We start from the raw sequence: 16,560 nt of genomic DNA, 5'->3' as shown, positions 1-16,560 counted from the left end.
GCCAGTGTTCATGCTGGATGTTATTGAACACTTCCATCTGATAACACTGACAGCCAGTGTTCATGCTGGATGTTATTGAACACTGACAGTCAGTGTTCATGCTGGATGTTATTGAACACTTCCATCTGATAACGCTGACAGCCAGTGTTCATGCTGGATGTTATTGAACACTGACAGTCAGTGTTCATGCTGGATGTTATTGAACACTTCCATCTGATAACACTGACAGTCAGTGTTCATGCTGGATGTTATTGAACACTTCCATCTGATAAACACTGACAGCCAATGTTCATGCTGGATGTTATTGAACACTTCCATCTGATAACACTGACAGCCAGTTTTCATGCTGAATGTTATTGAACACTTCCATTCATTGACTGAACAGTTTATAACACACTGCTACATTGTACCCATACCTGTCGTGATGGTGTACAGTCCTTACATACGGTCCCTTTTCCCCAGAACAGTTATTGTAATAAGAATTGTTTACTGTTTATATGTAATGTATCACAGTGGTATGTGTTTGACGAGTGTTTGACGAGTATTTAACACGCCTGTCTTTCCCAGTATGTGGGTGTCAGGAAGTCGCACACTGAAGGAGAGAGGGTGATCTACAGTGAAGCGGAACAATGAAGATATCACTGTGTGTAATACTGACTAATACTTCACTATCGACACAGAGGATGACCATGCTTCACAAAGTAACTAATTTTCACTGTTTTAGTTCATATATATGTGTTTGTGTGTTTTGTGTGTATGTATATGTATATGTGATGTGTGTGGATGTGGTGAGTGTATATGTATGTATGTGTGATGTATGTATATGTATGTGATATGTGTGTCATGTGCAAGGGCATGTGGTGTGTGTGTTTGTGTATATTGTGTGTGTTTGTATGTGATGTGTGTGGTGACATTATGTGTTTGTATGTGTGTATGTATGTGGTGTGTGTGGTGTGTTTGTGGTGTGTGTTTGTGTGTGTGTTGTTTGTGTGTGTGTGTATGTGTGTGTGTGTGTTATGTTTGTAAGTGTGTGTGTGTGTGTGTGTATGTGTGGCGTGTGTGTATGTGTGTGTTTATCACTGTACCCAGGTACTTTATAGTTGGCTAGTTTGTAGAATATTACCAGACTATGCTTACATACCTTTATGCACACAGGTACTGTATGTAAAGCTTTGGTCCCCATCTTGTAGCATTGTTACATTGTTTACTAACACTGCGTACAGGTGTGCATGTGGATTTGTGCTAACAAAAACAGGACAAGCATGCTTTCTTGTTAGTGTTCACATACATGTATGTGTGAATAGAACATTTTGGGAGATCTCAATAAATGACTGCAGCTACAGAATAAAGGGAGTGCCATGGGATGGGGGGAGAGTGAGGCATTGTGTCCATGACAGGTGCTCCACCTGGTGTGAACATTCATGTATGATCTAGGTTTTAGTTTTCAAATAATAAACATGTATTCCATTATTGAAGCCTGTGTGTATATGGTGTTTTACACTGTATATTTGGGTAGGTGTGGCTGTGTGTGTGTGGTGTTTTACACTGTATTTGGGTAGGTGTGGCTGTGTGTGTGTGTGGAGTTTTACACTGTATATTTGGGTAGGTGTGGCTGTGTGTGTGTGTGTGGTGTTTTACACTGTATTTGGGTAGGTGTGGCTGTGTGTGTGTGGTGTTTTACACTGTATATTTGGGTAGGTGTGGCTGTGTGTGTGTGGTGTTTTACACTATATTTGGGTAGGTGTGGCTGTGTGTGTGGTGTTTTACACTGTATATTTGGGTAGGTGTGGCTGTGTGTGTGTGGTGTTTTACACTGTATATTTGAGTAGGTGTAGCTGTGTGGTGTTTTACACTGTATATTTGGGTAGGTGTGGCTGTGTGTGTGTGGTGTTTTACACTGTATATTTGGGTAGGTGTGGCTGTGTGTGTGTGTGGTGTTTTACACTATATTTGGGTAGGTGTAGCTGTGTGTGTGGTGTTTTACACTGTATATTTGGGTAGGTGTAGCTGTGTGTGTGGTGTTTTACACTATATTTGGGTAGGTGTAGCTGTGTGTGTGTGGTGTTTTACACTATATTTGGGTAGGTGTAGCTGTGTGTGTGTGTGGTGTTTTACACTATATTTGGGTAGGTGTAGCTGTGTGTGTGTGTGGTGTTTTACACTATATTTGGGTAGGTGTGGCTGTGTGTGTGTGTGGTGTTTTACACTGTATATTTGGGTAGGTGTAGCTGTGTGTGTGGTGTTTTACACTGTATATTTGGGTAGGTGTGGCTGTGTGTGTGTGGTGTTTTACACTGTATATTTGGGTAGGTGTAGCTGTGTGTGTGGTGTTTTACACTGTATATTTGGGTAGGTGTAGCTGTGTGTGTGGTGTTTTACACTGTATATTTGGGTAGGTGTGGCTGTGTGTGTGTGGTGTTTTACACTGTATATTTGGGTAGGTGTAGCTGTGTGTGTGGTGTTTTACACTATATTTGGGTAGGTGTAGCTGTGTGTGTGGTGTTTTACACTGTATATTTGGGTAGGTGTGGCTGTGTGTGTGTGGTGTTTTACACTGTATATTTGGGTAGGTGTAGCTGTGTGTGTGGTGTTTTACACTGTATATTTGGGTAGGTGTGGCTGTGTGTGTGTGGTGTTTTACACTGTATATTTGGGTAGGTGTGGCTGTGTGTGTGTGTGGTGTTTTACACTATATTTGGGTAGGTGTAGCTGTGTGTGTGGTGTTTTACACTGTATATTTGGGTAGGTGTAGCTGTGTGTGTGTGGTGTTTTACACTATATTTGGGTAGGTGTAGCTGTGTGTGTGTGTGGTGTTTTACACTATATTTGGGTAGGTGTAGCTGTGTGTGTGTGTGTGGTGTTTTACACTATATTTGGGTAGGTGTAGCTGTGTGTGTGTGTGGTGTTTTACACTATATTTGGGTAGGTGTAGCTGTGTGTGTGTGTGGTGTTTTACACTATATTTGGGTAGGTGTGGCTGTGTGTGTGTGTGGTGTTTTACACTATTTGGGTAGGTGTAGCTGTGTGTGTGGTGTTTTACACTGTATATTTGGGTAGGTGTAGCTGTGTGTGTGTGGTGTTTTACACTATATTTGGGTAGGTGTAGCTGTGTGGTGTTTTACACTGTATATTTGGGTAGGTGTGGCTGTGTGTGTGTGGTGTTTTACACTGTATATTTGGGTAGGTGTGGCTGTGTGTGTGTGGTGTTTTACACTATATTTGGGTAGGTGTAGCTGTGTGGTGTTTTACACTGTATATTTGGGTAGGTGTAGCTGTGTGTGTGGTGTTTTACACTGTATATTTGGGTAGGTGTAGCTGTGTGTGTGTGGTGTTTTACACTATATTTGGGTAGGTGTAGCTGTGGTGTTTTACACTGTATATTTGGGTAGGTGTAGCTGTGTGTGTGTGGTGTTTTACACTATATTTGGGTAGGTGTAGCTGTGTGTGTGGTGTTTTACACTGTATATTTGGGTAGGTGTGGCTGTGTGTGTGTGTGGTGTTTTACACTATATTTGGGTAGGTGTAGCTGTGTGTGTGGTGTTTTACACTGTATATTTGGGTAGGTGTAGCTGTGTGTGGTGTTTTACACTGTATATTTGGGTAGGTGTGGCTGTGTGTGTGTGTGGTGTTTTACACTATATTTGGGTAGGTGTAGCTGTGTGTGTGGTGTTTTACACTGTATATTTGGGTAGGTGTAGCTGTGTGTGGTGTTTTACACTGTATATTTGGGTAGGTGTGGCTGTGTGTATGTGCTTGTGTTACCTTTTATGTATCCCCCACAATGACACATTTGCTAAACAGCAACTGATCCAAATACACATGATTCTTGTTGCTAGTTTAAATACATCCATCTCAGAAAGTGTAACATTTGTGTATTTTAAGACAGGTGCTGGCTTCTTGAACTAAATCACACGTGTATTATCATTTTCAAATAACTTTTTTTTATATTCATCAAGTAGAAATAAGAGGTATTAAATTTTGTACTTCAGTACGTACACAGATAAATGTTTATAAGATTGATGTACCCAGATTTGGTTTGTATTGCAGGTCTGATGTCCTGCACTGAATCAGTATGGGTGAAGTACAGAATCCAGCACCAACCCAGGTGATCCCAACTGCCCCTCTTGAAGAATTTGTGAATGGAGGACACACTGTGTTGTATCCAGATCCCAATACCCTCAGACAACCTGACTCTTACACAGATCCTCATACAAGACAAGCTGCGTTATACCCCGATCTTGATAGCCTAGGGAAGACCCAGAGACCTCTTGCAAACAACCAGTTTGACCCTCAACACATTGCTCTGGATCCGTCCCTCAATCTTGTCAGTGCGGCATCACATCTGCTGGAATTCCTGCAGCGAGTCGACAGACACCCCGAGCTGTTTCACGGACCGATCATCGACAACGCCATCCAGCGATATGAGAAGTATTGGCTTCCTTTGGCCGCCAAGTTCCCCGGCCACTGTCTGACAGCCCCACTGGACATCGACTGGGTGTGGTGCTGCCACCTGCTGTGTCCAACAGAGTACCGCAAGGACTGTGTGGCTCTGGTGGGAACAGTGGTCGACCATAGGATCGTGTCGCAGAAAGAACGCGAACAGCTTCTTCTGGAGAGCGGAGGTTTGTGGAGTAACGAATTCCCTGCCATTCCTTTCATCATCGACAAGACTCTAGATGTATCGCCCGATCCTCACTTCAAGTCTCGGTTCTCCTATGATATTGCTTCAGCCGTCGCCAGACAGAAGTTGTTTTTCTATCAAGTGTCGTTGCCTCATTACAGGGATGACCAGTTCCTCGAGAGCTGTGTGTTGCGGTACAAGAAGTTTCTCCACCTCAAGCTGAGCTGTCCGAAACAGTTCCTAGTTCCGTGCTACGACATGGATCTCATCTGGCACACCCATCAACTTCATCCACTCATTTATTACCAGGACACAACCAAACTGTTTGGACATCTGTTTCCTCATGACGACACGGTAACCGATCGGACTCGTGGTTCAAGACTCTATACGGCTACAAACAGAACAAAGGTTGTTTGGAAGAGAACATTTAACGAGCGGTACTCGGCGTTTGGATGCATGTACCGGGGAGAAGGTTCTCGAGACAGACTGTATCAGGTCACAAAGAAAAACATCCTCCAGTTCGGGACAAAAAAGACATCGGTCATGCTGAGGTCCTTAAAAATGTCTGGACTTCCTTCGGAAGTGAGACACTTCAAACTGAGGGTTTGGTACAAGACGGGTTATCAGAACTTCGGCCGAGCTCTGTCAGTGGACGACACCATTATCAAGCTGTGTGGTAATCGGAAGAAGTTTTGTGCGGAGCAGAAGGTTATGTGTGAGTTTGACTTCAACACCAAATATAACGACAGAATGTACTGTCATCTGTCTGGGAAGTATGGGGCATTCTGCTTCAGTGCTATGGAGAAGCTGGGTCAGGGCTGCTGCAAGCTGAATGAGATTATAGAAAATCTAGATGGTGGGGATGACGCCGATGTTTCAACTACTGTCATTGTGGAGTTTGGTGATGACATGATGGCTCACTGTTGTCTCTCGGTGACTCCTCCCCGGGCGGGGGTGTGTATTTTCCGACTGGAACTCGGGCACTTCGAGGACTGTGTGATGCCTGAGCACGTGGAACAGATGTGGGGGCCGATAACTCTGCGTAAACTTCCTGCTGGGGTAGACAACTCCTGCTCCACGGCATCTCACAAGTGAGTACATTGAATAAAACTTATGTAACAAAATGTGTAGTACTTGTTATAAAATGTAACAATGAATAACACTGGTTAAAACAAAAAACAAAACAATTAATAACACTGTTTATAAAATATAACAAAATTAATAACACTGTTTATAAAATATAACAAAATGAAAAACACTGTTTATAAAATGTAACAAAATGAATTACATTGTTTATAAAATGTTACAAAATTAATAACAAGTATGTGCTTCCTTTCAGGGAAAGACAGCAGATCGAGTATTAAAAATATCCTTCTTATAAACATTAAATAACTTATTTTAAACATACTGAGGTGACAAAGAAATTTGTTCCATTCGTTTGATTGTTGCCTAGAATATGACTGAAATAGTATTTACAATCATCAATGTATATAATTGTTTTAACTTATCAAACATTCTACATTTTATGATCAAACATATTGTCTCCTATGTGTACACGTACATACATGTATTCCCAGTTTATATGGAAATAGCTATGCTTGTAATTTTAGCTTTTTAACAATAATTTAGCATTTATCCAGTCTGATGCTGATTATCTTCGTTATTTTTTTCTCTGTTCAGACTTCTGAACCACATGAAAGCAGTGACCTTCACCTGTCGTATCATCCACTCTCTGCCGCTCCTCATGTCGGCCGTGCAGGTCTTCTACCACGACAAGATGGCCGTCCTCGCTCATCTCATCGGACCAGAGCAGCTGCCTCTTCCCACACAGGTAATAAATAATATATTCCTCTTCCCACACAGGTAATAAATAATATATTCCTCTTACCACACAGGTAATAAGTAATATATGCCTCTTTCCGCACAGGTAATAAATAATATATTCTTCTTCCTACACAGGTAATAAATAACATATTCCTCTTCCCACACAGGTAATAACATATTTCTCTGTCCACACAGATAATAAATAACATATTCCTCTTCCCACACAGGTAATAAATAACATATTTATCTTCCCATACAGGTAATAAATAAGATATTCCTCTTCCCACACAGGTAATAAATATATTCCTCTTCCCACATAGGTAATAAATAATATGTTCATCTTCTGACAGTTTCTCTTGATCAGACTATTTATGAGAGGTCATGTGACTGATTTTCAACCAAACAGAATAACAATATATTCTCATTATGTAAAAATAAATATATTGCTCTTCCAACACAGGTGCTAAATAATATATACCTCTCCCATACATGTAGTAAATAATGTATTCCACTTCTGCAAGGTAATAAATACTATATTCCTGTTTTTACACATGGAGTAAACTCTCTATTTCTCTTCCCTCACAGGTAGTAAATTATATATTAGTTTTTCACCACACATAAGTAAATATTATCTTCCCTCACTGGTACATGAATAAGCAATGTATTCCTCTTTTTATGCATATTGTAAATATATGTACTATAATAAATATATATTCCTCTTTGCAAACAGATATTAAATAATTTATTTCTATTTCTTTTACACTTACAGTAAATACCAGGTACTTTGTTCCTTTTTGCATATTTATATTATTAGTAAACACATTGTTCGTGTGTAGTAAATACCGCATTTGTCTTCCTACATAAGTAGTAAATAGTTTATTTCTAATTTTGCACTAGTAGTAAATATGTTATTCGTTTTTGATGGTACATGTAGTAAGTATTTTAAAATTTAATAATTACATGTGTTACCTTTATAACAACTTGTATACATGTCAATATTTTTAATTATCAATAGCTTGTCTATATAAATATTTAATAAATAATATATTGATTCTTCATAATTACAGACACTACTTACATGAACATGTAAAAACTTACTTAATCTCATATTGCAGTTTGAAAATACTTTTGTGAGTTACCATTTGGTAAAAATGACATGCATTTATAACTGGTCATCATATTATGGCACTTCCATGTATCTCTGTTTGACTCCTAATAGTAATAGACACATGTATTTGTCATGCCGAATTGTATTCAGCATCCATTCATAATATGGCACTTCCATGTATCTCTGTTTGACTCCTAATAGTAATAGACACATGTATTTGTCATGCCGAATTGTATTCAGCATCCATTCATAATATGGCACTTCCATGTATCTCTGTTTGACTCCTAATAGTAATAGACACATGTATTTGTCATGCCGAATTGTATTCAGCATCCATTCATAATATGGCACTTCCATGTATCTCTGTTTGACTCCTAATAGTAATAGACACATGTATTTGTCATGCCGAATTGTATTCAGCATCCATTCATAATATGGCACTTCCATGTATCTCTGTTTGACTCCTAATAGTAATAGACACATGTATTTGTCATGCCGAATTGTATTCAGCATCCATTCATAATATGGCACTTCCATGTATCTCTGTTTGACTCCTAATAGTAATAGACACATGTATTTGTCATGCCGAATTGTATTCAGCATCCATTCATAATATGGCACTTCCATGTATCTCTGTTTGACTCCTAATAGTAATAGACACATGTATTTGTCATGCCGAATTGTATTCAGCATCCATTCATAATATGGCACTTCCATGTATCTCTGTTTGACTCCTAATAGTAATAGACACATGTATTTGTCATGCCGAATTGTATTCAGCATCCATTCATAATATGGCACTTCCATGTATCTCTGTTTGACTCCTAATAGTAATAGACACATGTATTTGTCATGCCGAATTGTATTCAGCATCCATTCATAATATGGCACTTCCATGTATCTCTGTTTGACTCCTAATAGTAATAGACACATGTATTTGTCATGCCGAATTGTATTCAGCATCCATTCATAATATGGCACTTCCATGTATCTCTGTTTGACTCCTAATAGTAATAGACACATGTATTTGTCATGCCGAATTGTATTCAGCATCCATTCATAATATGGCACTTCCATGTATCTCTGTTTGACTCCTAATAGTAATAGACACATGTATTTGTCATGCCGAATTGTATTCAGCATCCATTCATAATATGGCACTTCCATGTATCTCTGTTTGACTCCTAATAGTAATAGACACATGTATTTGTCATGCCGAATTGTATTCAGCATCCATTCATAATATGGCACTTCCATGTATCTCTGTTTGACTCCTAATAGTAATAGACACATGTATTTGTCATGCCGAATTGTATTCAGCATCCATTCATAATATGGCACTTCCATGTATCTCTGTTTGACTCCTAATAGTAATAGACACATGTATTTGTCATGCCGAATTGTATTCAGCATCCATTCATAATATGGCACTTCCATGTATCTCTGTTTGACTCCTAATAGTAATAGACACATGTATTTGTCATGCCGAATTGTATTCAGCATCCATTCATAATATGGCACTTCCATGTATCTCTGTTTGACTCCTAATAGTAATAGACACATGTATTTGTCATGCCGAATTGTATTCAGCATCCATTCATAATATGGCACTTCCATGTATCTCTGTTTGACTCCTAATAGTAATAGACACATGTATTTGTCATGCCGAATTGTATTCAGCATCCATTCATAATATGGCACTTCCATGTATCTCTGTTTGACTCCTAATAGTAATAGACACATGTATTTGTCATGCCGAATTGTATTCAGCATCCATTCATAATATGGCACTTCCATGTATCTCTGTTTGACTCCTAATAGTAATAGACACATGTATTTGTCATGCCGAATTGTATTCAGCATCCATTCATAATATGGCACTTCCATGTATCTCTGTTTGACTCCTAATAGTAATAGACACATGTATTTGTCATGCCGAATTGTATTCAGCATCCATTCATAATATGGCACTTCCATGTATCTCTGTTTGACTCCTAATAGTAATAGACACATGTATTTGTCATGCCGAATTGTATTCAGCATCCATTCATAATATGGCACTTCCATGTATCTCTGTTTGACTCCTAATAGTAATAGACACATGTATTTGTCATGCCGAATTGTATTCAGCATCCATTCATAATATGGCACTTCCATGTATCTCTGTTTGACTCCTAATAGTAATAGACACATGTATTTGTCATGCCGAATTGTATTCAGCATCCATTCATAATATGGCACTTCCATGTATCTCTGTTTGACTCCTAATAGTAATAGACACATGTATTTGTCATGCCGAATTGTATTCAGCATCCATTCATAATATGGCACTTCCATGTATCTCTGTTTGACTCCTAATAGTAATAGACACATGTATTTGTCATGCCGAATTGTATTCAGCATCCATTCATAATATGGCACTTCCATGTATCTCTGTTTGACTCCTAATAGTAATAGACACATGTATTTGTCATGCCGAATTGTATTCAGCATCCATTCATAATATGGCACTTCCATGTATCTCTGTTTGACTCCTAATAGTAATAGACACATGTATTTGTCATGCCGAATTGTATTCAGCATCCATTCATAATATGGCACTTCCATGTATCTCTGTTTGACTCCTAATAGTAATAGACACATGTATTTGTCATGCCGAATTGTATTCAGCATCCATTCATAATATGGCACTTCCATGTATCTCTGTTTGACTCCTAATAGTAATAGACACATGTATTTGTCATGCCGAATTGTATTCAGCATCCATTCATAATATGGCACTTCCATGTATCTCTGTTTGACTCCTAATAGTAATAGACACATGTATTTGTCATGCCGAATTGTATTCAGCATCCATTCATAATATGGCACTTCCATGTATCTCTGTTTGACTCCTAATAGTAATAGACACATGTATTTGTCATGCCGAATTGTATTCAGCATCCATTCATAATATGGCACTTCCATGTATCTCTGTTTGACTCCTAATAGTAATAGACACATGTATTTGTCATGCCGAATTGTATTCAGCATCCATTCATAATATGGCACTTCCATGTATCTCTGTTTGACTCCTAATAGTAATAGACACATGTATTTGTCATGCCGAATTGTATTCAGCATCCATTCATAATATGGCACTTCCATGTATCTCTGTTTGACTCCTAATAGTAATAGACACATGTATTTGTCATGCCGAATTGTATTCAGCATCCATTCATAATATGGCACTTCCATGTATCTCTGTTTGACTCCTAATAGTAATAGACACATGTATTTGTCATGCCGAATTGTATTCAGCATCCATTCATAATATGGCACTTCCATGTATCTCTGTTTGACTCCTAATAGTAATAGACACATGTATTTGTCATGCCGAATTGTATTCAGCATCCATTCATAATATGGCACTTCCATGTATCTCTGTTTGACTCCTAATAGTAATAGACACATGTATTTGTCATGCCGAATTGTATTCAGCATCCATTCATAATATGGCACTTCCATGTATCTCTGTTTGACTCCTAATAGTAATAGACACATGTATTTGTCATGCCGAATTGTATTCAGCATCCATTCATAATATGGCACTTCCATGTATCTCTGTTTGACTCCTAATAGTAATAGACACATGTATTTGTCATGCCGAATTGTATTCAGCATCCATTCATAATATGGCACTTCCATGTATCTCTGTTTGACTCCTAATAGTAATAGACACATGTATTTGTCATGCCGAATTGTATTCAGCATCCATTCATAATATGGCACTTCCATGTATCTCTGTTTGACTCCTAATAGTAATAGACACATGTATTTGTCATGCCGAATTGTATTCAGCATCCATTCATAATATGGCACTTCCATGTATCTCTGTTTGACTCCTAATAGTAATAGACACATGTATTTGTCATGCCGAATTGTATTCAGCATCCATTCATAATATGGCACTTCCATGTATCTCTGTTTGACTCCTAATAGTAATAGACACATGTATTTGTCATGCCGAATTGTATTCAGCATCCATTCATAATATGGCACTTCCATGTATCTCTGTTTGACTCCTAATAGTAATAGACACATGTATTTGTCATGCCGAATTGTATTCAGCATCCATTCATAATATGGCACTTCCATGTATCTCTGTTTGACTCCTAATAGTAATAGACACATGTATTTGTCATGCCGAATTGTATTCAGCATCCATTCATAATATGGCACTTCCATGTATCTCTGTTTGACTCCTAATAGTAATAGACACATGTATTTGTCATGCCGAATTGTATTCAGCATCCATTCATAATATGGCACTTCCATGTATCTCTGTTTGACTCCTAATAGTAATAGACACATGTATTTGTCATGCCGAATTGTATTCAGCATCCATTCATAATATGGCACTTCCATGTATCTCTGTTTGACTCCTAATAGTAATAGACACATGTATTTGTCATGCCGAATTGTATTCAGCATCCATTCATAATATGGCACTTCCATGTATCTCTGTTTGACTCCTAATAGTAATAGACACATGTATTTGTCATGCCGAATTGTATTCAGCATCCATTCATAATATGGCACTTCCATGTATCTCTGTTTGACTCCTAATAGTAATAGACACATGTATTTGTCATGCCGAATTGTATTCAGCATCCATTCATAATATGGCACTTCCATGTATCTCTGTTTGACTCCTAATAGTAATAGACACATGTATTTGTCATGCCGAATTGTATTCAGCATCCATTCATAATATGGCACTTCCATGTATCTCTGTTTGACTCCTAATAGTAATAGACACATGTATTTGTCATGCCGAATTGTATTCAGCATCCATTCATAATATGGCACTTCCATGTATCTCTGTTTGACTCCTAATAGTAATAGACACATGTATTTGTCATGCCGAATTGTATTCAGCATCCATTCATAATATGGCACTTCCATGTATCTCTGTTTGACTCCTAATAGTAATAGACACATGTATTTGTCATGCCGAATTGTATTCAGCATCCATTCATAATATGGCACTTCCATGTATCTCTGTTTGACTCCTAATAGTAATAGACACATGTATTTGTCATGCCGAATTGTATTCAGCATCCATTCATAATATGGCACTTCCATGTATCTCTGTTTGACTCCTAATAGTAATAGACACATGTATTTGTCATGCCGAATTGTATTCAGCATCCATTCATAATATGGCACTTCCATGTATCTCTGTTTGACTCCTAATAGTAATAGACACATGTATTTGTCATGCCGAATTGTATTCAGCATCCATTCATAATATGGCACTTCCATGTATCTCTGTTTGACTCCTAATAGTAATAGACACATGTATTTGTCATGCCGAATTGTATTCAGCATCCATTCATAATATGGCACTTCCATGTATCTCTGTTTGACTCCTAATAGTAATAGACACATGTATTTGTCATGCCGAATTGTATTCAGCATCCATTCATAATATGGCACTTCCATGTATCTCTGTTTGACTCCTAATAGTAATAGACACATGTATTTGTCATGCCGAATTGTATTCAGCATCCATTCATAATATGGCACTTCCATGTATCTCTGTTTGACTCCTAATAGTAATAGACACATGTATTTGTCATGCCGAATTGTATTCAGCATCCATTCATAATATGGCACTTCCATGTATCTCTGTTTGACTCCTAATAGTAATAGACACATGTATTTGTCATGCCGAATTGTATTCAGCATCCATTCATAATATGGCACTTCCATGTATCTCTGTTTGACTCCTAATAGTAATAGACACATGTATTTGTCATGCCGAATTGTATTCAGCATCCATTCATAATATGGCACTTCCATGTATCTCTGTTTGACTCCTAATAGTAATAGACACATGTATTTGTCATGCCGAATTGTATTCAGCATCCATTCATAATATGGCACTTCCATGTATCTCTGTTTGACTCCTAATAGTAATAGACACATGTATTTGTCATGCCGAATTGTATTCAGCATCCATTCATAATATGGCACTTCCATGTATCTCTGTTTGACTCCTAATAGTAATAGACACATGTATTTGTCATGCCGAATTGTATTCAGCATCCATTCATAATATGGCACTTCCATGTATCTCTGTTTGACTCCTAATAGTAATAGACACATGTATTTGTCATGCCGAATTGTATTCAGCATCCATTCATAATATGGCACTTCCATGTATCTCTGTTTGACTCCTAATAGTAATAGACACATGTATTTGTCATGCCGAATTGTATTCAGCATCCATTCATAATATGGCACTTCCATGTATCTCTGTTTGACTCCTAATAGTAATAGACACATGTATTTGTCATGCCGAATTGTATTCAGCATCCATTCATAATATGGCACTTCCATGTATCTCTGTTTGACTCCTAATAGTAATAGACACATGTATTTGTCATGCCGAATTGTATTCAGCATCCATTCATAATATGGCACTTCCATGTATCTCTGTTTGACTCCTAATAGTAATAGACACATGTATTTGTCATGCCGAATTGTATTCAGCATCCATTCATAATATGGCACTTCCATGTATCTCTGTTTGACTCCTAATAGTAATAGACACATGTATTTGTCATGCCGAATTGTATTCAGCATCCATTCATAATATGGCACTTCCATGTATCTCTGTTTGACTCCTAATAGTAATAGACACATGTATTTGTCATGCCGAATTGTATTCAGCATCCATTCATAAAGTGTGCTGAGTGCGTCGTTAAATAAACCATTTCCTTCCTTCATTCATAATACATGTGTGACGTTTTGAGTGAATCAGAGTAATCTGCTCTTGTTTTTGGCTGCTGTGAGATGTGATTCAAATGATAATGACCGAACACTGTTTCTTGTCAGCAGAAATGTGGTTAATTTGTTTGAGTTTGCCTAGCACCTAGGAATTGTTTTAGGGAGGGGACCAGAGGAACAAGGCCACATAGACCCTGACCCTGCAAAGGGCACTTCAATGAAATCTTTATAACAAATTGGTTCAAAATGGAGGCACTTTAATTTTTATTGACCAGTGACAGGCCCCCTACCTTGGATCTGTCCTTGGATTGATGTGTATCTATAGGGTATATGAAGTTAATAAATTATGGTTTTGGCTACTTCTTTCTTCTCTAAGCAGTATACTTGATATTTTAAAGCACACCAGTGCCATTATTCTAACAAGTTCAGACACACCATTTGTCTCATTTCCTTAAATTACTTTATTAATATGTTTGTACTTCTTTCTTTACAATATAATATGTACATGTTGTGCTTGAGATTTGTTTTTCTTTACAATGTGTAATCGTCATACTATTACTTGTTATTTTTCATGCAAATTGACTCTGTCTGGATTTAACATTTTTGTAACATCCAGTTTACATTTTCATCTATTTTATATATATCAGGGTTGAAAATTAGCAGTTGCCCATGGTGACCTTTATTGGCTAAGGGCGACTAAGAATTTAACAAAGGTAGTCTGTTGGGCGACCATCGATTTTAGTGTCTGGCGAGTATAGTACTAGTTAAAAAAGAAACACACTGAAACTGAATTTAATATGACAAAACACACCACGTCTATGTTGGTGCGAACTACAGATCTGGCAGTAGAAGACATAGAACATGTTCTATATTTTGACAGCGCCAACATAATGAATAAAGATAAAATTCATATAAAAACATTAATTTATTAAGTTTTAAACACATACCGTCTCAAATAACATTTTATTTGGGGTAAATGTGCAGTGTAAATTATTTTTTATTTTTTTTATAAATTACCATCAAACTGCATAGGTTAAATGTTTTTTTTTTGTGATACAAGTTTAAGGCATTGATGGAACATCCAAGGTAATCTGAATGACACAGCCGTAATACATGATCAGGGCCGTATCTCTGCACAAAGCAGTCGAATAGGCATTTGGCAAAACAGTGGATGATTCCATGGATCTCTGTCTAAGAGAACAGCCACTCCCGAGGAAATAATTTGCTGGGAATTTCACCCTTCTTGTATCACCACAAAGTTTATTCCATCCATCTTGCATCGCTACAAAGTGGACTGCCATTCCCAGACTAGTTTACTAAAGCACGCGTCTGTTTCTACTGCATTATGTTTTACCCTGTATTGAAAATGAAATTTAATATGCTTAATGGTACTTTGTAAAGAAACATGTTTATTTATACTGGATTTCTTTTTAATTTTAATCTTTTTTTTTTTTTTTTTTTTTCAGTTGGTATGGGTTTAAAACTTAACATGATTTACATCAATTTTTACTTTATTCATTATGAAGTTAAATGTCAATTCATCAGTTTTCTTTAACGTAAATGGTTATTATTCAATAATTAAAAAAACCCACTATAGTTTTAATTTTACCTATGGCCTGGTGCAAATAAATTGTGACGTTTGACCAAAAATTAAACTTTAACAAATAGTCTGATTTTCAGCAATTTCAACAGGGGAATAGTATATATTTTGATGACAAAAATAAATTTTGTGGCTAAGATGTATAGAACTAGGAAAATTTTTATCTATTTTGAATACAATGGATGCCTTTTCATAATTTCATTGTAATATTCTGACCAGTTAATAATACAAGTTTTATTTATTATCTTCAAGGTTTTTTAGTGTTGATATGTTGGCATGGACCTGATGCAATTTTATAAACATCTATACATCTATAAATGGTTGCTGATAAAAAATATTGACATTTTACATAGAAAATTGTATGTATTTTAAGAAACTGGAATTATGGAAATTTGTTTTAAATAACAAGGCACATATTTAGATTAGTAAAAATGTCTTAACTATAGTTCTGGACATGCTTACTTAACTTCCTGAAAATTTGAAGAAGATATCTCTTGTAAGTGCATGAATATAAGCTCTTGAATATTTCACTTTGAATAGGATTTCACCGTTATGGTTGGGACACATGCTTTACAATAGCAATTAATTTGAACAAATTAACATTTAATAGTTGACATTTTATTACTGTTA

At 37.0% G+C, this 16,560-nt stretch overlaps 1 protein-coding gene across 1 annotated transcript in view; it reads left to right on the top strand.

Moving 5' to 3' along the window:
* Window positions 1-549: 549 nt before the first annotated feature.
* LOC121368951 overlaps window positions 550-16,560 on the top strand; it is a 40,691-nt gene continuing 24,680 nt past the window's right edge. The window contains exons 1-3 of the mRNA XM_041493716.1: window positions 550-701; window positions 4,048-5,712; window positions 6,302-6,452. Of these exons, the coding sequence (XP_041349650.1) occupies window positions 4,073-5,712; window positions 6,302-6,452 (1,791 nt within the window). The 5' untranslated portion in view covers window positions 550-701; window positions 4,048-4,072. The remainder of the gene's footprint in view (window positions 702-4,047; window positions 5,713-6,301; window positions 6,453-16,560) is intronic.

Source organism: Gigantopelta aegis, chromosome 3 (genome assembly GCF_016097555.1).
Source record: "Gigantopelta aegis isolate Gae_Host chromosome 3, Gae_host_genome, whole genome shotgun sequence".
Lineage (NCBI taxonomy): Eukaryota > Metazoa > Mollusca > Gastropoda > Neomphalida > Peltospiridae > Gigantopelta > Gigantopelta aegis.
This window is presented reverse-complemented; position numbering and strand designations above follow the sequence as displayed.